The sequence below is a fragment of the Anastrepha ludens genome, chromosome 6 (genome assembly GCF_028408465.1).
Source record: "Anastrepha ludens isolate Willacy chromosome 6, idAnaLude1.1, whole genome shotgun sequence".
NCBI lineage: Eukaryota > Metazoa > Arthropoda > Insecta > Diptera > Tephritidae > Anastrepha > Anastrepha ludens.
The window spans coordinates 43,155,913-43,181,066 of record NC_071502.1 but is presented as its reverse complement, the minus strand read 5'-3'; the positions used below and the strand labels follow the sequence as shown (position 1 = coordinate 43,181,066).

At 35.2% G+C, this 25,154-nt stretch overlaps 1 protein-coding gene across 1 annotated transcript in view; it reads right to left on the bottom strand.

Annotated features, from left to right (window-relative positions):
• Nucleotides 1-1,784: 1,784 nt before the first annotated feature.
• The window catches only part of LOC128868895 (GTPase-GDP dissociation stimulator vimar), a 53,923-nt gene continuing 30,553 nt past the window's right edge, over nucleotides 1,785-25,154 (bottom strand). Inside the window, exons 2-4 of the mRNA XM_054111468.1 lie at nucleotides 10,429-11,358; nucleotides 7,691-8,077; nucleotides 1,785-6,215 (exon numbers count right to left, since the gene is read on the bottom strand). Coding sequence (XP_053967443.1) covers nucleotides 5,611-6,215; nucleotides 7,691-8,077; nucleotides 10,429-11,358 — 1,922 coding nt within the window. The 3' untranslated portion in view covers nucleotides 1,785-5,610. The remainder of the gene's footprint in view (nucleotides 6,216-7,690; nucleotides 8,078-10,428; nucleotides 11,359-25,154) is intronic.

The following is a 25,154-nucleotide window of genomic DNA, read 5'->3' as shown; positions in this document are numbered from 1 at the left end:
GTGGCCAATTGTGATCACCTCTTCGAGAGATAACCCTGTCTGGAAGCTTTTCCCGTAAACGATCAATGGTTTCGTTGCTTGTGTGGCACGTAGCGCCGTCTTGTTGAAATTAAACGTTGTCCAAATCAATACCATGCAATTCCGGCCATAAAAACTTGTTAATCATCTCTCGATAGCGATAGATAACACCTGTTATTGGAAAACCCTATACAATATTTCGGGGGAAAATTTTAACAAAATAAATATTAGGCAAAAAAATTGATGATCGAGTACATGCTGCAGAAACAATAAAAAATTTTCTGATTCTGATCAGAGCATAACTGCTGCAACTCCTGCTGCGCTCTAATGCAGTCGCTCCACCAGTAATGGATATCAACTATTTGGTATTTGTGCTTTAGCATACTTTCAACTAAGTGCTCGTAGCTGCCACTGGCCAAGGTGGGCAACGTTGCCGGTAGATGGAGCATTTGGGTGCCACTGGGGTTGATAAATGCGCTTAAAATTTCAATTCTGCCAATGCGAAGCCAAAGAGAGTTTTAGAAAGTCTGAGCCCTTTCCTGAAGCTGTAAATAAAATATACATATATGGTAAAATTATGTATGTACATATGCAGTAGAAATTAGTCTGATTATAATGGAAAAAATTTAATTTTCATACGTTGTCTCCGGCAAAGCTATGGGATTGCTTTTATCAATTTCATTATTTTGTATATGAATATGTAGGTCTGTTCATGAAGCAAATAGTTTGTTACAAATTATCACGTTTTGGTGTTCATATACGCAAAAAACTTGCAAAGTGAGAGAGCAAAAAGACATTTTATTTTGAGGGGAAGTTGCAAGTTTTTATTCGATAAATTTTTACATATAAGAATTTGCAAATGAGAAAAACAGCTGAGCGCAAAGTAAAAATAAACTCGAATAAAAATTTGCGAAATGCAATTGCTAATGGAATGTTCTTCATCTGAGAAATGGAACAAATTATTGTGGAGAAAATAAAATCATGTTATATAGAAGCTCGTTATTTTGCATTTTATTTGCTTTATTTTCTTTTTTTTAATTTAATACGAGGTACCTCAACTGAAAAAATTCTTCTGCCAACAATTTTATCAGCTGTTCGTAAAACTTGCAAATTATTACTGGTTTTGCGTTCATGCACTTTTTTTGAAAATTTTCTCTTTGAGAGAGAATTCTCCGAAATGAAGTTACTGGTAAGTTACGGAATAATTTTCACATGAACAGACCTTATGTAACACGACTTTGACTACAAACATTCGATTTCAATACAAATATTTGTATTTTGTGTTGATTTGTTATTTCATAGATGTCATTTGTAGTCGATAGGTAAAAGTGGATGTCGGTATTTAATCCAACTCACTTACATAGACGGTTGCCGATACATTGTGATACCACAGTCATTTGTAGTGGACGAAAAAATTTAAATTTGCTTCGTATTGAGTGCGACAATCTAGTCACTCGATACCAAGGCGAATTCATTAATAATAATAGATTAATTATTATTAATAGATTTGTCTTGCTCGGTGCGTTTCGAATTTTTTTTCGATAATATTGCTTGCTTGAATATGAGTGCTGCGATCGAGATCCTGTAACCTGTAAATGATTTGATTTTGTGGAGAACTGAAATGAAGGCAAGCAGTGAACTAAAATCTCAAGGTCGGACGGTTTTGTCGACCAGTCGTCTGCATGTGAGATCGGTCAACGAAATGTGATGGCAGTTGGTACTCAAAAAAATGTACCGGTAAAGAAACTCCATTTTATCATTATCGATTTATAGATTTTTGAATTTCATGGTGATTTATTGTGGTGTTAGAGCAGTTTCAACAAAATTGTATTGCTTAATCTAAATTTATTTCTTGAATGCAATTTTACTTCTTCACTTAAAATTAATAATTTTTAATATTTTCAAATTTTATTTGAATTGCATATTATTTGCGTGTTCTGGAATATTTTTCTTTATCCAAAAAAGAATTTAATTGTTTGTATATATATTCATAATTTCTATATATAAATGCTTTTAACTGGCTTTAATACATTCTTTTATAACTATTTCTTAATGTACCATAATGAAATATACATACACGTTTATATATGCATGCGTGTGTATGTATTCCCAGTTACATATTTTTATAATCAAAGCATTAAATAATAGAAATGGTGCAATTTTAAAATTGGTTTTTAAAATTTTTAACCAACCTCTGCTTGCTGCTGTGCTGATTGTTTTCAAATTGGAGTTTAGTGTTTCACAGCTGCTACTTGTTTTATTTTTATTTACTACTTTGCTACTTCCATTTTATTTTACTTTTAAGATTTTGTATATATGAATGTAAGTATGTAACGGTGCACGCTTTAATATTTCTTTAGTAACGATTGTTTTATCGATTTTAGCCCTTTTAATTATTTCAAAAAGTTTCCATTTTATGAAAGCGTTTAAAGTGAGGTTATGTAGTTTATCGCAATTTATGTGCCTTACATTTCGTGCTTTTATAAACATTTATATTACAATAAATAATTAATACTTTTGAAATTACTAAATATATATGTATGTGTGCGTTTTAAAATTACCCAAATAAAAATAGATTTTAGCAAACAAACAAACAAAAATTATAACTTATTACATTGAATGAAAATTTGGATATTTTTAATACAATATTTTAAGTAGGGTTCTTTAAGAAAAATGCAACTATTCAAAAGACTAACTTGAAATAGCTTCAATCAATAGGTTGTAAAATTTTAAATTAGAAGTTTATCTTATAAATATTAAGAAATTTATTTAGTATGTATACATTTTTTGTATGAATTATTGGAATTATTTAGTAGGCGAAAAACATTTTAAATTTTCAGTGTCCTTAAATGTTTACGCAACAATTTGCGGTTTAAATATTTACCAACCATTTATACTTTTAAAATTTTGCTTAAGAAAATGTATTTAGAGGCCCGCCTATGAACTCTGTAGTAATAAAACTGTCTACTGTGAAAAAAGTGTATTGCTGATTGAGGTCTGGAATTGCATGATACCTTTTCCTTGCTAAATTACTTTTCAACTGTTAAATATTTTATGTGTATGTATGTATATATATGTATATTGTAAATATTATTACTAAAAACTACAAGTCTGACTGCAAATCGTTGTTCTAGTGCATGTGCAACTACACTACGACTTCTCAACATTATTAGATCCATACTTCCTACTTACAAACTAATGTGCGACATTAAACTTTTAAATATCCTTATGTAAGTGTATACTTGTATATATTAAATAAAACTCACAATATATTGTTTATTGTTTAAAGTAATTTGTGGGAGTGCAGGTGACTTTATTTCTGAGCCACCTGAGTGTAGACGTAATAAACTGTAATAAATGGTTTCTATGCATTAGTAAAAAAAGTGAAAGGGTTTTTGTGCAAATTTTGACAATAATAAAGAACAGTTCAGCTTCGACAACCAGAATAGGTGAAATTTGTACATTATTTTTGGTAAATGAAGCGAATTAAGTTACCGGAAAATTGACTTCTCCTTTATCATAACTCAATTAAGTTAGATATGTCGCCAATAAAACCAGAATAGTATCATAGTATTTGTGAGACTTTGTTTTAAATAGTATCATAGTAGATTTTTTCTCCTGGAAATGAAAGCTATTAAATGTATAATGCATGCCACCTCCGGGCAGATACCGGCTGTTTCGACAGGCTGAGACCAGAGGGAAACCAGTATTAATTGAGTGGGTGCATGTGAAGAGGGAGTGGGTATCACGTTTGCTAGCTTAACATGTTGGACCTATGAATGTAGAGTATGTCGGGGCCAATTCTGGATAAGTAGGAGTTCAACCTGCAACTATGCAACAAACCAGAACAACTAGGGTGTAACGACGTAGCGGCAGCACGTCGATTGCGATGTGTGATTGTTGGACTCCGTTGGGCAAACGGTGAGCGAGAGTTCATAAAGGTGGTGAGGGATTCTCCGTGAATGTCTCTTGAAAAATCTGTCTGTAAATACCGGCTTTCTATTCAGTATTATGCATGTGTTCGGGTATTTAATTTCATAATGGGAATACTTGCACCCGATCAACATAGAAATTAGTTTTGCCGAAAAGGGATTGTTATTCTAATTTAGTTTGGTTTGGTCACTTTAAGAAAAATTTGGAGCAACATTGGGGTGGCCGAAACGACCCGAATTTATACCTTGCCAAGGGCGGCTCTTCAAGCAGCATTCTTCTAAAATTTTCTGTGGGTTGTTTTATGCAGTTACAGCAAGAATAACAACTGATATAGAACCATGTTCAACGACTGGTTTCCTACCCGTTTCCACGACAGTCAGTTCGACGTTACCGAAACGACCCGGATTTATATCCGGCCAAGGACTGTCACTCCAGCAGCATTCCCCGTATGTATGTATGGGGAATATTTATACTGCTACAACAACAATTGGTTTCCTCCCATTGTATAAAAAAGGGTATAGCAGTGTTTGGGCTTCGATGAGGAAAATATTAAAATTTGTGTTAGGCTTTTTGAAGAAATCATCTAATTACGGGATACAGTATATTTTGAGTTTTGAAGTACCCATGTATTTCCAGGTTCTAACTCTGCATTTGACCTATGAGATCCCGGCATTCGCTTGTAAATTGTTTCGTTTTAAGCAGAAATTTCGTTTTTCAAGAGGACTTTCAAATTATTCAAAAACTAGATAGATGAGAACTTTCCTTGCGTTTTTTAATTACCACTATAAAAAAACAAAAAATAATTGGCGCGTACACTTCTGTTAGGTGCTTGGCCGAGCTTCTCCTCCTATTTGTGGTGTGCGTGTTGATGTTGTTCCACAAATGGAGGGACCTACAGTTTCAAGCCGACTCCGAACGGCAGATATTTTTATGAGGGGCTTTTTCATGGCAGAAATACACTCGGAGGTTTGCCATTGCCTGCCGAGGGGCGACCGCTATTAGAAAAACGTTTTTATTAACCGCATAAAAAACATCGTTTAGAAAATTTCTATAATTTTTAATAAAAGACGACTGCAACGCCTTCCCACCTATCAACCATCGTGTACAAATTCCAGCCTTTCTTGATTGTCAAAGGAAAGCCATTATTTATGTAACTCCTGCAATACGCCGTTTGTCAAAACTAGTGTATGTTATTGAAATCTGTTATTAAATTGCACTAATTATTTTTATGAATATAAATAGTTTTGTGAGTATATATGCATGCAAGTAAATGGTCACAACACTAAAAAATATGCGTAAAATGTTAAAATGCGTAATCGATCGCTGCCTTCGTAACCTTCTTCGCTTTCCGCACTCACAACCTTCCTCACGTGGTTACTTTCTGCTTAGTGCCGAAGTATCTTTAAATTTTATTATGTATATTTGTGTGTTTTAAAGTAAATGGAAATAATCAAATGTATTATATGTATATTAATTTCCCCCCTTTTTCAACAATTTCAACAATGTGCATTTGCCAACACTTTTCCCTAAGTAAAAATTTATCTCGCCATCGCCCCGCATCCGTATTTTAAGCCTTCTATCAAAATATGTTTCGCCAGTTCCCTAACTGACAATCCCACCTCCCCCGACTGTATTCGCCTGCATGCAGTGTGCATCCTTTTAGAGTGTGCAGTACTCGGTTAGTATCGGTATGGACTTCAGCAATTCATTGATATTGTTTTCCTCTAGATGCGTCACTAACTTGCCAGATGTGCGCAGCAGATTATTGAAATTTTGCAGATTTTCCACAATCTCCTTAGTCATTGTATCTGATGATTTGCGTATTAGCTCAGCTAATTTTTTGCCAACTTCGTATTTGATGTAGCTCTCTTCCAAGTCAACACCATCCTCTTTAGCAGCACTGCTATTCGTCAAATAGACCACACACAGTATACATAAGGCAATTAGCGCTTCATTCTGCATGACTAAATGTTGTGATGTCAACATGTTGATCATAGCCTCAACGGTGCCCTCATTGGCAATAAACGCCTTTAAGCTGCTGCGATCGTAGTCCTCCGGTGGCAGTTTGTCAGCGAATTGTTCAACAGGTGCGTCACCCTTGCGTGGCAGCGCGTAGGCAATTCTACCCAAGTAGGCATGTTTGATAAGCCAAGCCATTAGCCGTAGCGATTCGCCTGTGACACCAGCATAATCCGAAGATTTGCTCCAGTGCACTAGTTGCTCAATAAGCGTCTTATTGCGCAGCAGTTCCAAGGCGAGTTTTTCTATAAATAAAATACAAAAACAAAAAATTTGTATAAAAGCATATGAACTAAGAGTACGAATTTTAATTTACTATACACAGGGACTTATTGACAATTTTTGACAATTTATTTGTTTCTTATTTACTTTTAATAATTTTTTATGAAATATATTATACCTATTAAAGGTGATGTTAGTAAATCAGCTGATTTGTTTTTTTTTCTTTCGCTGTGTCCATATGGCTGTCAGCACAGAATAAAACAAGGCGAATTAATATTTAGTTTTCTACTTTTCCTATACTTTGCCGTGACAATTAAATGTACAAAATATTGTTGTTGGTCTAGTGCCACCACCTTTAATAAATACGCCTTGTATTACAGTAAACGAATGCTCAAAATAATTTTTTATAGAAAAAAATACTCAACAACGTCAACAAAAAAAAATTCTCTAAAATCAACGCGATTTTTGAGCCACTTCAAATCAAAATTCAATGGTCTATGAAATAGCGTACTTGAAATTTTTCTAAAAAATTTGATCAAAAAGTCTGAAAATTTGATTAAAATGTGTTGCATTTTTTTTTTAATTAGTTTTTTTTTTTTTTACTTCTATCTAAAAGGCGATCAGTTTAGAGGCATCGGATTTGAAATTGAAATAAAAAACGAAAATTCAATTTGATTGGCCAATCTTTACAATTTTTGTGTAGAACCCTTCATGACATTTATTTTTTAAAGATAATTCCTTTAAAATGTTGGCCGCAACTGCGAAGTAAATAGGGCATTCATAAACACCAATTTTGAATGACTCGCTGGATAATTTCGGTCCGCATCTCGTGAATTACTTTAGTAATGTTGGCTTCCAATGCCTCATTCGAAGTTGGTTTAGCCATAAATATATCCCCACAAATAAAAGTATAAAGGTGTGATATCACACGATTTTGGTGGCCAATCCACTGGTCCGAAACGAGAGATAAATCGTTCACCAAAACGACGACGCAGTAAATCTATTGTTTCGCGGGCTGTATGGCAGGTAGCGCCGTCCGCCGTCTTGTTGGAGCCAAATGCTTCAATTTCCCGCATCAAAAAGTCGTTTATCATGGCGCGCCATTAAGCCAAACATGGCTCTCATAGCTGGACATTATAAGTTGGCCTGAGCGCACGATCAACACTTTTCACTTAGCGTCGATTTTCATAATACAATTGTACAATTTGCAAACGTTGTTGAGGCCAAAGACTTTCCATGATAAAATGTCAATGAATACCGACAAAAATTATGTATTTAGATTGACATCACTCACTCGTGATCTGTGAAAAAAAAACCCTATTGGAAGCAGTACCTCCAATCTGACCACCCTTTATATGGATTTTGTAGTAGGATGGACTATATTTTCATAAAAAAATACTAGAATTTAATAAGAAACAAATAATTTGTTAAAACTTGTAGTAGGCCCCTGTACAAGAGTTATTAACGCAGCGTATTATTGTTTAAAATGCATCCATACCTTGACCGTCTACTGTCATGCGCAATGTACCCAACAGCTTGAAAACTACTGGTGGTTGATGTATCTCCAACATCGGCAGTATAGTTTCAACAAGTCCAGCTTGTATGACAGCGTTTTTGTTTGGTTTTGGTATGACAAGATTTCGTAGTGCACTCAGAAGTGCATGCTGCAGACGCACGTCATCTTTGACGCCATTATTCTTGGCCAACACATCGAGCAATTTGTTCATTACTTTATTTTCTACCATGTAAATGCAGTGGCTGTCGGTACGTGCGAAATTGCCCAAAGCAAGCACTCCGGTGGTGAGAAGATCGATATCCTGTGAGTCGAGCCAATCCTCCATACTCTTCAGAAGCGGTGTGGAGTAAAGATAATGCATTGATTCATCTGCGCATAAACGAAAAACAAATTGTTTATTGATAATGTTAATGATCTCAAATTCATATTAACGATTTCTGATTATCTCTAGTTACACTGTGACACAAAAAGTAATATGAATAGGCTATGAATATATAATATTATATTAAAATTATATGTATATATACAAGATGGCACAAAATTAATCATCCAATTTTGTTTTCGAATAACTTTTTTAGTAAATAAAAAAAATATTTTGAATGATGGAAATCTTTATTTTGACCTTGTCTGTTTGTATACTGTAGCTGTCTGGTTCACAAGTGTTGTACGACGCCATTTGCAAAAGTTATACATCTTCCGATAGGGTGATTAATTTTGTGCCACCTTGTATTATATATCGTATTTATATACATCCTTTATTGCGTGTTTAGTCGAGCTCCTATTGATAGTGTGTATTTGCCGTATGGAGGGACCTACAGTTTTATGTCGCCTCCGAATGGCAGGTGGTTTTTTGAAGCTTTTTCATGGTAGAAATACACTCGGAGGTTTGCCGTTGCCTGCCGAGGGAGGAGCGGAAAAAACGTTTTCTATCATTTGGTGTTTCATGCCTGGGGTTACGAACCTGGGCAAGAGCGAATAATAGTTACGCACCAACACATTCGACTACGAAGGCCACCTTATATCAATACATAAAAAAATGTCAGCTACTTTCTAAAAGAGTCATTTACCTATACAGCCTTACGACGCCAAAAAAATTGCTTAGGATACCCAGGGGTCTATGGAATTTAACCTAGAAGACTTGGTGACTTGCTCAATCTCGTCTCTAAGCCTAATATAATATAATTTAAGAGGTTAGGGGTAGTCAAAATTTTGTTTTTTGCATTTTCTTAAAGTATAATATCTTAAAAATATTGTGTGAAAATTTAAGTGAGTCCCACAAATACTTTTCGAGTTATTCAGCAATTAACAAAGGGCGGTCGGACGCTCCGGAGCGTTCAAGAGCAAGTAGCTAGTTGATGTACGAGTATATACAGTAGGTTCTGTTTTTATGCGGTAGATACGTTCCGCAAGAAACAGCATAAAAAAAAAACAGCATAAAACAAGCTACTAGTTCTATAGTAAAACTATGGATACGTTTCAAAGTGCTAAAACCGCATAAATCTGAAATAATGTAATAAAATCGCATAAAAAAGGGCACTAGTCCCATATTATTACTATAGATACGTTCCATAGACCGCATGAATCTGAAATAATTAAATAAAATCGCACAAACAAAATATTGTATTTTTGAAAATTATATCTTTATTTAAGAAACGGCAGAATTGAAAAATAAATTTAAGTCAGAAATAGAATCAGACAATACCCACATGTTGCGCGTTCGTTTAGGATTTGGCGTAAAATCACTTTCGTCACTTGAGGAAATGTACTCGTCTGATCTAGATAGTTATGCAGGCGGTTCCATACTTGTAGGGTTAGCATTTCTGATGTAATCTGTGATGAGTTTTTGCTTAGCTGGTTTAGAATCTTGTTTATATGTACAATTCCCGATAGGTCGACATGCATTTTGTAATTAAAAAAAAACCGCACTATTTCAAAACCGCATAAAAAAAGCCGCATAAAAACAGAACCTACTGTATGTATAAGTATAGCTTAATATAGAATGCTACGTAGGCAACAGCAAATCGATATTTTGGAAGCTGCTATGACGGCTGAACAACTATTATTTGGCCCAGGAATAGATGACACAGTGTAAGTAATTAAATAATTCGTATAACTCTACATAAGTCGATAGCAAAACTTTAAATGCGTTTTTCTCAAAACTATGTTTTTTGAACTGGTAGTAAGAAAAAATTATTGATAATTATTTGATAATCATCATTTTTTCGGGCTTCTGACTACCCCTAACCCCTTAAAAATATAACAGCATTTTCAAAAAAATAAGAGAAATGCTATTATGTACACAATTAAATTTGGAAAAAACTTCGAAAAAAAGAGAAATTCCATTATATACACAATCAAATTTGGCAGCTTTGAAAGATTTTGAGGGTATTAAACCACAACGCTTATCTAACCGATGGCAATATCGATTTCACATTTCAACGCTTGAATGGATGGTTGGCGTAACATTTATGTTTAAAGGCGCCACAAAAAACGGATAGTAGTAGAAGAAAGTAGAATGGAGTCATCGTAGTTTCTAGGCTGCCACCAATTGGCATCACCGCTTCGGCTGATTATTCGATTGTCGAATGCTTTTAATATTTTCCAACTTTATTCAGGCTAAAAGTGACGCATTTTGTAAATGTTAGCTATACTAAACTAAATGTGTGATTCCATACGCTATATGAGACCATCCTGTTTATTATAATTGATTCACCGCTTACCTCCTGTGAGTATCAACACAATCAATTCGCATGCCAACTTCATTAGTGCACGCGCCTCGCTAGTACTCGCCAAAGTCTTATATTTCTCAAGCAGATTGTAGATCGTCTCGCAGAGTCCATCTTTTGCCAATAGCAATTTCACATCATCATTCTCCGCCTGATAATGCAAAAGTTCAAGGCACATTTCCGCTAGATCGGGATTTGTGGAGGCAGCCAAAATATGCGATAACTGAATATTAAGATTCGCATCGAAATTTAAATCGGCCACATTCTCGGTGAGTATGCTCAGCAAAGGCAAAGTATTCAACAACAAATCTTCATGTTCCTCAACATTAGCCACACCGACGGTTATGATCTGTTGTAATTTCTGCATTATTTGTAAATCCATAGCGCGTTTAGCTAAGCCCTCGCCACCGAGTAAATAATTAGAAAGTAGACCACCACGTACTTTAATGAATTGCAACGCATTCTCAGTGTCACCAATTTCCGTTATGTCGAGTAGTCGCAGCAGTACTTCATCACCGTGCAAATCCAGAATGATGTCACGCGCCTCATCGTTCAAGTAACAAATATTACCGAGCGCTCGACAAATTTGTATGGGCAGTTCCATATTCTCACCGGCCGGTAAATCACGCAGACAATTCAAAAACACTTCAATAATATCGCGTTTTGTGAATTTTTTGCGTTGCACTTCGGATTTTGTGATTTCGGCAATGCATTTGGCAGCCTCCTTACGGATATTCAATTCCTCTGATTGTGCCAAAGCCATGAAAAGATCAGCCAACTCATGTTTGTCAAACAATTTTGGATCTTTTGTAGCGGATATTTGGCTGAGTAAGCTGTTGGTGTTGGCATTGCTGTCACTATCGGTGGTGTTTGTTGGACTCACCGAAGTCGACTTTAGTTTCTCTATTAGGTCATCCATTTCGCCTGAGGATAAGATATAATATTTATTAATTAATAAAATATTTAAATAATTTGCAAATAAATGTATGTATTTATAAAACTATACGATATACTCGTATGTACATATGTAGGTATGCAAATAAGCTATAGAGAATAGATCTATAAAGTATGCATGTAGACTTTTTACCAAGCAACTCAAGATTGACTTTAGCGGGTTTTGCTCTTTGCTTTAAAAAGTGCTGAGCAGCTTAGGATGAAGCGACTGCGAATAATTTGAGCACATAAAAGGCTACAGTTAAGCACATAGATCCAAAATCCCTACTTAGCAAGTAATCAGTCCATGGAATTAACGAACCGCGTTTTCCATTATGCCGCTGTCCTCTCTTAAATTATTTTGTACCTAAAAAGTTACATTATCTTACAAAACGCAGGGCAATCCTAGGTTTAATGTTTGAGGGTTTTTAGCTCTTTTCATCTCGTCGTAACAACTTCTACCATAGTCCCTTACAAAGGGCTCCAATTCTAGTTATTTCCTTCTAAGCATACAAGTATTGCGATCTCCGCATTTTCTACTCAGATTAGACGACTTTGACTGTGTTTCGGATACCGGCATGCTCCCATCTCGTACTTACTTAATTCTGAAAAAATTCCCCAATCATTCTAAGCTCGTCTGCACCCTCGTTTCCCGGTGTATTGGTCTACCTCTGACGCCTATACTCGTACTAGAAAGTTAAGTACTCTGCTCTTGTCGCCGACAGTTCATTACAGTTTCCGAGTTGATCGTGATGGAGGAGAATAACTTGAAAGGAACTTGGCTATACACACTATTAATTCGTACCCCAACGATTTCTTCACCTATACACCTCATTGCAAAATTATAAACACGCCCCAATTTTTTTTTTTATAAATATCTATAGTCCATACTAAAACAAAAATCATTCAACGCAAAGTTTCAAACTTTGTACGAAATTTCATCAAAACGTTCAACTTTTTAAACATAATTTGTAGAATTATTCTGGGTATGCAGTTTTACAGCCCATTGAGTTTTAGTATAACAAAGTGCAAGTTTCAAATGACTGTAAAATATCGTTGAATTTTGGCATTTTTTGTGTTAACGATAACAAGCCTTCCAGGGAAAAAAATTCGATAATGTATGGTATGTGGTGATATTGTATGGAAGAAAGGGCGTGACACCTCAGCGCAATTGTCAAAAATTAATAAGTATTCAATATAATATAACGGTATGATCTTTTTGAACTGCTTTTCAGCAGGATTGGCGCATTACTTGGGTTACATTGCTTTTCTACAGTTTCTATAGCTGGGAGTTTTCGTAACTTTATTATAGATTACCAAGCTTGAGCGTGGGTTTTGCTAAAACAAGTATTTCTAGTGAGCGACCGACTTGCGAAACCATAAGATATGGTATGTTGCTCTATAAATAGCTACCAGACCATTCTCCTTGGAACACCTGTCAAACTTTGCCATTCTTACATATGCCCCGCAGAGTCCGTGGAAGGTTATGGCCTAGGTAAGGTCGTTCGCATATGCGATATCTTAAGGCACAACATATCCATGCTTCTGAACAGAGGATTTATAATTGCGATTCATAGAGTGGGGATGAGAATCCGCCTCGCCGAGCCTTTGGTATACAAATTTAATGATGCCAATCCTATTTTATAAAGTAGATTCATTAGCTACGACTATGAATGATTAACAAACAGTTCAAATAGTACATTGGAAGTCAGTAATTCACCTCTTGACTTGTAAAAAGTGCTAAGTAGATTTAAGTTATTTTTATAAAAATGTCTAAAAAAAATATTGGTACCAAGTTTTATAGCCCATTAAATTTGGTATAATAAAATGCACATTTGAAGCGGCTCGAAATGTTCGTTGATTTTTTATAATTTTTTCCGATAGTGTTGCACAATTTTTCCACACAACACATGCACGAAATTTTTTTCGATTATAAAACACCTTGAAGGGAAAAATAACTGAAATTAAAAAATAAATATTTGACAGTCATAATTTGTCAATATGTAGTGCTACTAATATATAATTTTGCATATATATATCCATCCAAGTCTTATGATTGTGACCCACCTGGAGATAGACATGCAACTTGCAGTGACATACTCGTACATTCATTTTCATGTATTGAAAAAACTTACAAATGTAAATCATTGCATGTCATGACGAAACTAATAGTGCTTTAATATTGAAAATAACTTAGCTGACACACTTTTCTTGAAAACATTAATAGAAATTACATTTGCCCCCAAATTGTATGCCTTGGAGCACAAAAAAAAACTCGAAACTAATTCGATGCGCGCAAATGGCAGCTCAACCGAACATAACAATCCTTGAAAATGTGTGGTGCCTAAGCTGCTCAGGGATTTTAAATGGCTGATTAGTTATCTGCAACGATTTACCAGCGGTAGTCTATCAAATGAATTGCAATAATGCAGCAATCCCTTTCATCGGGGACCAACTAAAGCGTATGTAGTGTGCCAAAGCTTTAAGGGCTCTGTTAATTTAATAATATAGTTATAAATAATAATTCTCATGCACCTAGAATACTTTTGGAGTATAATAAAATCTGAAAAAAGAAAAATATTATTTGCTTTTTCATCTTCATCTCGCTTTTAAATCTTCCATTGCCGCTCTGTACTGTTAGTTTATATTGCACGTTTGCACTAGTAGTAAGTGAAATTGTATACCCCAGGCTGTAAGATATAACGGTCATGTTTTAAGGCCGACGGGCCAATTAGATGTCCTAAATTCAGTAGTTTTCGCGAAGCGTTGTAGGATGAGAAAAAAAACAATTAGCCAAATGAAGTTTTGGGGATAGTTTAATATATATTTGAACTAAAAAAAAAAAATTTGTACAATCTCCAACAATATATTGTAAGCCGAGTTATCAATAGACTCCCAGAGCGCCTGTATCCAACTTCTGTACAAGATACAACTTGCAATTTTCATCTGAAAACAAAAAAAAACAAAAAGATTATTAATTTTGATGTAATTATCTTCTATGTGAACTAGAAAACATCCAAAAACTTTTTTAAGCGACTTTTTTACCCAGTTGAAGAGTTTTTTTTTTCCTTGAAAAACCACTTTTTTTGTTTCTCCCAATTTTCTTAGTTCACATCGAAGATAATTACATCAAAATTAATAATCTTTTTTGTTTTTTGTTTTCAGATGAAAATTGCAAGTTGTATCTTGTACAGAAGTTGGATACTTCAGTGGCAAGGCGCTCTGGGAATCTATTGATAACTCGGCTTACAATATATTGTTGGAGATTGTACAAATTTTTTTTTTTAGTTCAAATATATATTAAACTATCCCCAAAACTTCATTTGGCTAATTGTTTTTTTTTCTCATCCTACAACGCTTCGCGAAAACTACTGAATTTAGGACATCTAATTGGCCCGCCGGCCTTAAGCCTAAAAAAAGCGAATTGAAAATGAAATGTATGATCACTTTTAAGTCTTATCTACAAATATTGGGTATATTCAGAAACGCATTATAAATGCGCAGTAATTGCAGCGCTGGCAACACTGCCAATGTGACAAGTGATGCAATTGATAGATTTGTTGACGATTTGCAAAAAGATTTGCTGCATTTATGAACGCGTTTTACACTAAAATGGAAGTATTATTGAGTTTAGTTGTTGACGATATATTTGAAGTAAAAAGTGGTAGTTTTTTGCTAAATTTAAGAAAAAAAAAGACGTGTAAAGCTAAAAAGAAGATCACGAAAAATTCCCAAAAATAAATCTTTTTTTCCTAGTCGCTAATGCTTTTTAATTTATTGTGATTGCAATTCATTACTTTTCCAATTTTCAAAAAAAAAAAAACAAAAAAATCGTTTTTTGAAACAATTAGAAAATTTTCGCTGCGCGATTTGCCCGTCTATTTTCAAATCTTTATTCACTGTTTTTATTTCTTCCGCCACCTTATTCCACAAAACACTCTTTTTCCTCCTCCCTGAAGCAAATTCACTTTCCATGCTCAGTCGGACTCTGAGAAGCAACTTTACTTCCGATGTACTTAGATAATCGCTAAAATCAAGAAAAATGTAATAAAATATTGTTTTATTAACGTATATTTAATATATCTTTGCATTAAAAGCTAAAAAAATTAGTTGTATACTCACTTTCATCAGACATCATATTAGCGTAATCAGCGTCAGTATTAAAAATTTTCCTGCAAATAATGCGTGACGTTTGATACAAAAATGGCGTTTTGGAACGCGATGCATTTGCAGTACTGCCATATTTGCATTTCTGAACGCATTGTCAACACTGCAAAAGTACGTTGCGCATTATAATGCGTTTCTGAATATACCCATTATCTTAATTTTGTAGCTCTAGTCTGCAACGTTCCGTAACCATAGACTTAATAAAAAAAATAGCGTGCATTCACGTTCAATATATCAAAGATTTTCCTGGGGTATTAATACTCGTACCATATACCTATAGTTTGAGAAATGTCCTGTGAAGACGTAAATTCTTTTTGAGCATCTTTTGGATTTTGAAAATGCACTTGGAAATCAGGTATTACATGTCGAAGGAAACAACTTTTTCCGACTGTAGAACTATGAAATTTGAAAAATATCTTGAAGAGGTGCATCAGATGCCGAAGGGGATGTTTTGCAGATTCCTCCTCCTTTCGAAAATAAATCGAATCTTCGTTTTTGAGGTATTTCAGCTAACCAACTGAAACCTATCGAAGCCACATTCGATTTATAAATTTAATTTGCTATACACTGAGAGACTGCTTTATCAAGCGACGGAACACTGATACAAATTGGGCTGTTGGCAGAGGCGATGTTCAATAAACTATTCTTTAAAGGTAGGATCCACTCTTTGTCGAAAACAGTTTTAAAACATTTGTTGTGCATTTTTTCCCCATTACTTGTATGGAATAACGAACTCTTACCCCGATCAGCGCTATATAATAGAAATAAGATTTGAGAGAAACAGTTCACGGGCCCCGCCTGCCAGCAGGAACTTGAAAAAGACCAATTGGCAAATATATAAACGGAAACTTAATGAAAGACTTCCTAACTCGCAAAATATCACTATTGAAAATAGAGAATCACTGAACGAACACGTACAAATCCACGAAGGTTTGTAGAACTGCGCTAAATAAGGCCTGCCCTATAATTAAGTATAAGGGAAAGAAAAAACCGCCCTGACAACATTAAGAAATGTCAGCAGAAGACAGTTTAATAGAGCGAAAGCGACACGAGAGTGTAAAGACGGGGACTGCTATTACAGTAAACAAAGGATTTATAAAAAAGAAGTTAGGAAAACGAAAAGGTCTGGTTGGAGAACGTTCTGTGGAGAAATCGAGGGAACCACAGAGGCTTCTAGATTGCGTAAAATCCTTTCACAAAAAATCACTATTCCTCCGGATACCTCCAAAAACCGGATAAGAGTTGGACTATCTCGAGTGACGAAACTCTGAAGTTGATGGCGGACACACACTTTCCCAGCAACGAATCATCTAACGTATTAATCAACAATAGTACAGAAAGACCTAATTCTGACATTGAAGATTTAATCACTGAAACACCCTGGGCACCCCCTGGGAACACCTTTAAACCATTTAAATCACCGGGTCCAGATGGATTATTCCCGGCCCAAATACAACATTCACTCAATTATATTATGGAGTAGTTAACGGCTATATTCAAGGCTGCTCTGCAGCTTAAAAGTGTTCCATCAGTATGGAAAGAAGTAAAAGTTGTCTTTATTTCTAAAGCAGGAAAAAGTTCTCACACAACTCCCAACGATTTTAGACCAATTAGCCTATCCTCTTTTTTGCTAAAAACATTAGAAAGACTAATAGAAGAGCATATTAAGGCTAACATCAACCCTAATAAGCTTAGCACTTAACTCACTTGTTACAGAAGCCTTCCTTGATATCGAGGGCGCGTTTAACAACATCCTACCGGATACCATAATAAAGGCACAGACTGATTTCGGGATCTCCGGGGCTCTGGTTGAGTTCATCAAAAACATGCTCTTGAGCAGATTTGTGATAGCAACCCTAGGGGCCTCAAAGATCAGGAAAAAAGTTAGTAGAGGAACACCTCAAGGCGGTGTGCTGTCCCCTCTCCTCTGGGTGCTGGCAATAAACTTCTTGCTAAAGAGCCTGGAGGAGAGAGGACAATACGTCGTAACCAATGCGGATGATGTTGCAATGGTAGTAAGAGGGAAATTTCCCAATACACTTTGTGAAGTCATGCAAGATTTACTAAATGTGGTTGAAAACTGGTCAAAAGCAAATGGGCTAAGCGTCAATCCCAATAAAACTGAACTCATCCTATTTACCAGGAAACATAGAATTCCAAACATAACTCCCCCGACTCTAGGTGGAACTTAGGTCTAACACTAGACAGAAAACTAAGTTGGAAGGCAAATGTCGAAGATAGAGTAAAAAGAGCGACAATAGCACTACTCTACTCCTCTAAACAGCTGATAGGACTAAGTTGGGGTCTTTCCCCATCTATCGTATATTGGCTTTACACAGCAATTGTCAGACCTAACATACGTTATATTAGTATGATGGCCGGCTTTAGATAAGTTATATATTAAAAAAAACCATGGTACATGTACAAAGAATAACCAGTCTTTGTATCTGAGGGGCCCTCAGGACTACACCCACAGAGGCACTAAATATTATGCTTAACCTCTTGCCAATAGAGCAATTCGGTAAGCAAACAGCTGCCACAACAGCTCTCAGGCTAAGAGAAATCGGCCTACTCAGAACGAACCAGAGAGGACACTCTTCAATTTTCCTGCATTCCTGGTACAACAGATTTCTGTAAGAGCAAGGATATCAACTTAAATAAATCCTTCGTCACAGTATTTCCTTCCAAAGAGGAATGGAATAATGGGCTTATTGCTAGGAAAAATGATATAAACATCTATACAGATGGCTCAAAACTAGACAACAAAGTAGGTGGAGGGGTTTACTCCGATAAACTCGGAATTAGCCAATAATTTCGCCTACCTGATCATTGCAGTGTATTTCAGGCGGAAGTCACTGCCATAAAAGAGGGACTAACGGTAATAAAAGCGAGAGTATTATCCACAAATTAAGTCTTCACATACTCGGACAGTCAAGCGGCAATAAAAGCACTTGAATCTAAAACACACTCGTCAAAAACAATCTTAGAATGTTTTAAACTTCTAAATAACGTATCTAAGTGCTACAAAGTGCACCTTATTTGGGTGCCAGGCCACAGGAATATAGCAGGGAACTGCAAGGCAGATGAACTTGCTCGAACTGATAGAACGCTCGATTTCCCACCGAATAAGACGCTGATACCCATTTGTAAATTACATATAGATAAAGAAACCATCAAAAAGGTAAAGACAAGTTGGCAAAATCTTACAACATGCGAACTAAGCAAACAGCCGAAATGGAACAGCGGTCGATCGAAAATCTTGTTAAGATTTAACAGAGAAGCATAAGGAAAATGATAGGGGTATTAACTGGTCATTGTTGAATAGGCAGCCACGCTAGAAGGTTAGGACTTCCGTACTTCGATTTCTGTAAAAGCTGTCTTAATACAGAAGAAGAGGAAACAGTCAGACACCTTTTATGTGAGTGTGAAAGCTTAGCTATGAGGCGGCTGCGCACTCTTGATACGGCAATTTTTAACTGATGTAATGGACATAGCGCATCTAAAACTAACGAAGCTCTGCTCGTCTATTAAAACTACCGGATGGTTTGAAAGGGAACACGTAGGGTAAGGATAAGCTCCAGTGGTATCACAATGGACTTGCTAAAGGTCTAAGTGTGTCGTTACGACAACCACCCAACCTACCTACATATGGAATGAAAGTTGCGTATCAGAATTTCACTAATGCACCGCTCAGTATAAAATAATTCATCTCTTGGGCTTATTACTACTAAATTGCCAAAAGCAGATATTTACGTATAAAGTTTAGATATACTACATTTTTTGACGTGATAACGTCTTATAATTCGATTTAGCCGGCTGCACGCACGAAAAAATTTGTCGTTACCTTGCTCATTTGTCGTTACCTTGCTCAATTGCCGTTACCTTGAATGAACTGCAAGCGAAAGCGCGGAACGAACAAAGCAAACGAACGGCAACGTTCGACATCTTGCTCTCTCCTACTTAAGTGAGCGTATATATGTATGTATATGCGCATATGTATTGTACATATATAAATTCACGTATTTGTACTTGCATATGCCTTCTTATTGATTATTATTAATTTGATTTACTTGAAGAATTTAAAATAAAACCAAGTTTGTTAATAATACCTGTTGTTTTAATGTTATTATTATTAATTTTTTTATTATATATGAAGGAAAAAAAGAGGTTGCCTGTAAAGTCTGTTTACTGACGATAGTTTAACGTGACAACGTCATAAGAAAATACTGATGTAAGGGTTGCAATTTTCAAAACAAAATTTTAATTTTATTTGTTTGATAGATATTTTGTATGGATATAGAGGAGGAGGTAAATGGAATCGCAATGGAATAGGTCAAGTTAAATTGACACAAACGTGAAAAATGACGAAACATTTATCAAATTCACGAAAGATATGTTCAATTTCGATTGTGCATCAGACGTTAATAAGTCAACAACACTAAGAGGCACCATCATCGATTTGCCTTCTTCAAGACACTTTACACTCGAAGCACTCCCTTTCATTTCCTACTTTTTCTATCATCGTCCTATTCTCAACAGAGAAATGGCTCATTACCATGCACACAGGAAGAAGGCATATGCAAATACAAATATGTTTTTTTTTTTTTTTTATGAGGAGGAAGCATCGAAAGCCTTACCCCGTCAGTGTGGGACTTTAACCCGAACTAAACCTCCTACCGTCAAAGTACCGATCCCCCCGGTACTACCGTCAAGTATTTCGTCGGGAGGCGGTTTGAGCGTTGCACTCAACGTCAGTTACTGTTCTGATGCAATATGTCACAAGCTGCATCTGCCTATTACCACCACTGTTAGGTCATATCAGAAGACAACCACCCCTGTCGGATCTATACGCCCCCTCCCCCCATGTCCCTGTTCGTTACCATAGAAAAGCTAGTTTCTAATAGTGGTATGGTACAAATATGTGAATTTATATACAAATGCGCATACACATACATATACATACATATATATGCTCACTCAAGTAGGACAGAGCCAGATGTCGAACCTTGTCGAACCTTGCCGAACGCGGGGGCCGATTGTGCTCTTTGTCGTTCGTTCCGCGCTCTCGCTTGCAGTTCAAGCACATTAGCTTACATTTGCTTGCATACGGAATAGATTCGTATGTTTGATATGTCCATATGATTTGTATGCATCTTTACATATAGATTTGTTCTTTTTGAAAATTGCGCGGAATTGTATATGTATATGCATGTTTATATACATATATTAGTATACAACATATCTTACAAGGTATATGGTAAATATTACCATACATTTTTGACGTGATAACGTCTTATAATTCGATTTAAGGTACTTGACCACCTTATAAGTTTCAAAAAATTAAATTTTTTTTTTTTACATTTTTTCAATCCTTATACTTTTAAAAATCATCACCTGAAACTGTTTTTTTAAATTCGAATTCTAACAAAGTGAAATCAGTGAAAATGTGCAGGCGCATCCTGCACTCATTACTTGCTGACTCAGCTGAAAGAAAATAGCAAGTTTTAACTTTAAACGCGTTTTTCCAGAAATTACTTTTTTTCGAATGGCGGACACTTTATCTCCGAAACTGCTTAGCCGATTTTAAAGATTTTGGTCTTGTTTTATTTGTTAAGATGTTTTGTATGCCAATTTACCACATTTTGCAAAAAAAAAGTTAATAAAGTATTGCTTTTTAAGCATAACATTGTGAAAAACAGGGGTGTTTTCTTAACTTTTTTTCAAACATCCGCCATTTTTTTATTATTATTTTTTTTTGTCAGTTTGTGGTAAATTCTCACGCAAGGAACCTTCCTTTTGAAAATTTTGTTTCTCTCTTTTGTTTTAGAATTACCATTTCTAAGATTAACTGTCCGCCGCAAGACATGATTTTCTTCAGGCCTCGACTTTGGCGCCTCCTGGATATATGTTAAAAAAAGAAATTTTAATAAATCAATTTTTTTTGTATTATATAAGCTCTAAATAAAAATTTAAAAAAAAATGTATTTTAATATATTATACAGAACATGAAAAACAAATTATTGAATATGTTGTACTTTTTAGCTTTCCAAGGTGGTCAAGTACCTTAACAGGCTGCACGCACGAAAAAATGTGTCGTTACATTGCTCATTAGTGCTACCTTGCTCATTTGTCGTTACCTTGCTCATTGCCTTTACCTTGAATGAACTGCAAGCGAAAGCGCGGAACGAACAAAGCAAACGAACGGCAACGTTCGACATCTTGCTCTCTCCTACTTAAGGGGTAACACCACTGTACACGCGTAAAATAAACACGATTTTTAAAGAATTTTTTTGTATAGAAGGAAAGGGGAAAACAATCACTCTGATTCGGGAAGTTGTTACTTATATACTAAAATACAAAACTACAAAGTTTGATCGAAAAATTTTACAAAATGGCGGCATTGGAGACATTTTTGTAATGTGGTTTCTCTTGAAGGAGCTCCGCGGCACGCAGCACAGAGGGTGCAAATTTTAATCTGGAACAAAGAAACATTTTTGTTCTTAATCTAGATAAGAATAGCTAGAGAAACACGTAGGGGATTTAAAAAATATTTATTTTTGTGGAATTAGCAAGCATTTGAAGGAAAAACCTCTATTTTGGACTAAAAAAACGGCACTTAAATAATTATAACAATGGTTTAAATTAATCTATCGAAAATCCCCTACGCTCTTCTCTTAAGAAGGTTATTATACAGACGTAGTGAAAAACCTGATTAAAAATATTTAAAATTGTTTGAGTTATGCTGCGTGCCAATTTCAGAAAACATGTTTTGAGAAAAACGCGTTTAAAGTTTGGAAATTTGGAGAAGTCGTTAGGTAGCAGTCACTAACGCTTGGTTAAAAGCTTAAAATAATTATGAAATAAACTTCGGTAACGTATAAAACTTTTTGTTCTGTATTTTAAAAGGTTCAAAGAATTTTTTAAGCTTATAAAAAAAAAATCAATTTTTTGAAATTTCTACAGTGGTGTTACCCCTTAAGTGAGCGTATATATGTATGTATATGCGTATTGTATTTGCATATGCCTTCTTATTGATTATTATTAATTTGATTCACTTGAAAAATTTAAAATAAAACCAAGTTTGTTAATAATACCTGTTGTTTTAATGTTATTATTATTAATTTTTTTATTATATATGAAGGAAAAAATGTATGGTAATATTTACCATATACCTTATAAGATATGTTGTATACTAATATACTATATAATTCACATATGTATTTGTATTTGCATATGCCTTCTTCCTGTGTGCATGGTAATGAGCCATTTCTCTGTTGAGAATAGGACGATGATAGAAAAAGTAGGAAATGAAAGGGAGTGCTTCGAGTGTAAAGTGTCTTGAAGAAGGCAAATCGATGATGGTGCCTCTTAGTGTTGTTGACTTATTAACGTCTGATGCACAATCGAAATTGAACATATCTTTCGTGAATTTGATAAATGTTTCGTCATTTTTCACGTTTGTGTCAATTTAACTTGACCTATTCCATTGCGATTCCATTTACCTCCTCCTCTATATCCATACAAAATATCTATCAAACAAATAAAATTAAAATTTTGTTTTGAAAATTGCAACCCTTACATCAGTATTTTCTTATGACGTTGTCACGTTAAACTATCGTCAGTAAACAGACTTTACAGACAACCTCTTTTTTCTGAAATGGGTACAACGAGATTCCTTGCTTAACGAAACATAGCCAAACTGTACGTTTATTCAAAATTTCTCTTCTCAAATTAACAGCTAAGCTAATTTGTATGCAATTCCCCCATTAGCTTTTATGTAAAATAGTTTTCTATTTATGTATGCGTGTGCATGTAATGTTTATGTTTTGGTTTCGACTTAAATATGGTGTATGCACAATTGAGTATTTGGCAATTAGTTAATTTTGGTTAGAAAAGTTTCATCTTTCTATCCCCCAATTAAGTTCTTAAAACCATATCTAAAGTTCAACGAGTCATTAAATCTGCGATAAGAAGCAAATAAAAACAACACAACAAACCTCGAGTCACTTGCTCATATGCCGCACAAAGTTATATACACATACTAGTAGGTATGCATGTGTGTATATATAATATAATTTCCTCTCCGCCCGCAACTAGGATACATTCCTTGACTGTTTAGCCGCATTTGTTTACATTACTTGATATCATCAGCATGGACTGCGACAAGTTTGTAAAAACAAAAATAAATACATATATTATGATGTACTCCGACGATACATACACACATCTACATATATGCATATTTGCCACCACATCATCGCCCATCGATGTTAGCTGAGTTGACTAACAAAATTCTGCCACCAACACCAGCAGGAGCACCAACCTCGTTCGTGTTTCATCTATGCGCATTGACGCCTCCCAGATACACAGCTCTTCTCTTGGTGGGTTACATTTGTTCGCCTGCCCATTACACTCGTTTAATATTTATGTGTGCGTGGGTGGATAGACGATTGGTTTGTTGGTTTCTGGATCGTCCTCGTTCATCTGACTGCATACAAATTTCTTGCCTAAGTGTGGCCAAACGACTTGAGTGTGTTGCTGCTGCAGGGCTGGCATACGGAGCAATGAGTGAGGCAAATGCCGTTTGTCTACAGATGTATGCGTGAATTGTTTTTGCTGGATGAGCTTGTGGGTGACTGATTGTCCTACAAGTATATGTTTTTTTTCCTGCAAATGCGAATCAGTCCGCAAGTGGTAAGATTTTCACCAGTCTGCCAGCATCTACTGAGGGGATGTCAAAAAATGCTTTACTTAAATAACAAGCAATTTTGTTGTTTCTAATAGTATGTTAAACATTCGCAAACATCAATTAAAATAAGCGCCTAATTTCAGGAACTTACACACCCCCAGAATATATTTAAAAAATTCGACAAATTTTCATAAAGATTGCAAAATTTTATAGCGAATTAAATTTTAGTATTGGTATTAGTTCGGAGTAGTTTGAAGTAGCTCGAAATTCTCGTTGATTTCTAATAATTATTTCGCCTAAAGGTATTGTATATTTTCAGAATATAACAAATACGCGATATTTTTTAGTAGTGAGAAAATGTGAAGCATCATCAGTGAAAAAATTATCAAAAAATCAAAGAATTTTATGAGCGACTTCAAACTTAAATTTTGTATTCTATCAATATTTAATGGACTATAAAACTGACTACAAATTGTGATGTAAATTTGTAAAATTTTTATAAATATTGGGCAAAGCTAGAAATTTGAATTATTAGGGTATATATTTCTATAAAAACATAACTGAAATTAAAAAGTAAATAGTCAAAACTTGTCAATATGTGGTACCTTTATAAAGATTTCGGGGACTGCATACCTGATTCAAATCTGCAATTAGACTCACGACAGTAAAATTGCTGGAACTCGTGGTAATTTCTTCATAGCAGCAGTACACATCCTGTTTTTTCCAAACTAGATAAAGAAAAAAAGCGAATGGGTCTGGTGGTGAACGAGAATAAAACAAAGAACCTCCTGTCACTAAACAAACAGTCGGCGCACTCGCGTATTGGCATCCACGTGACTGTTAACAGTTAAGATTTCGAGGTCGTAAGAGACTTCACTGACACCGATAACAATGCCAGCCTTGAAATCCAACGGAGAATCTCTTTTGCCAA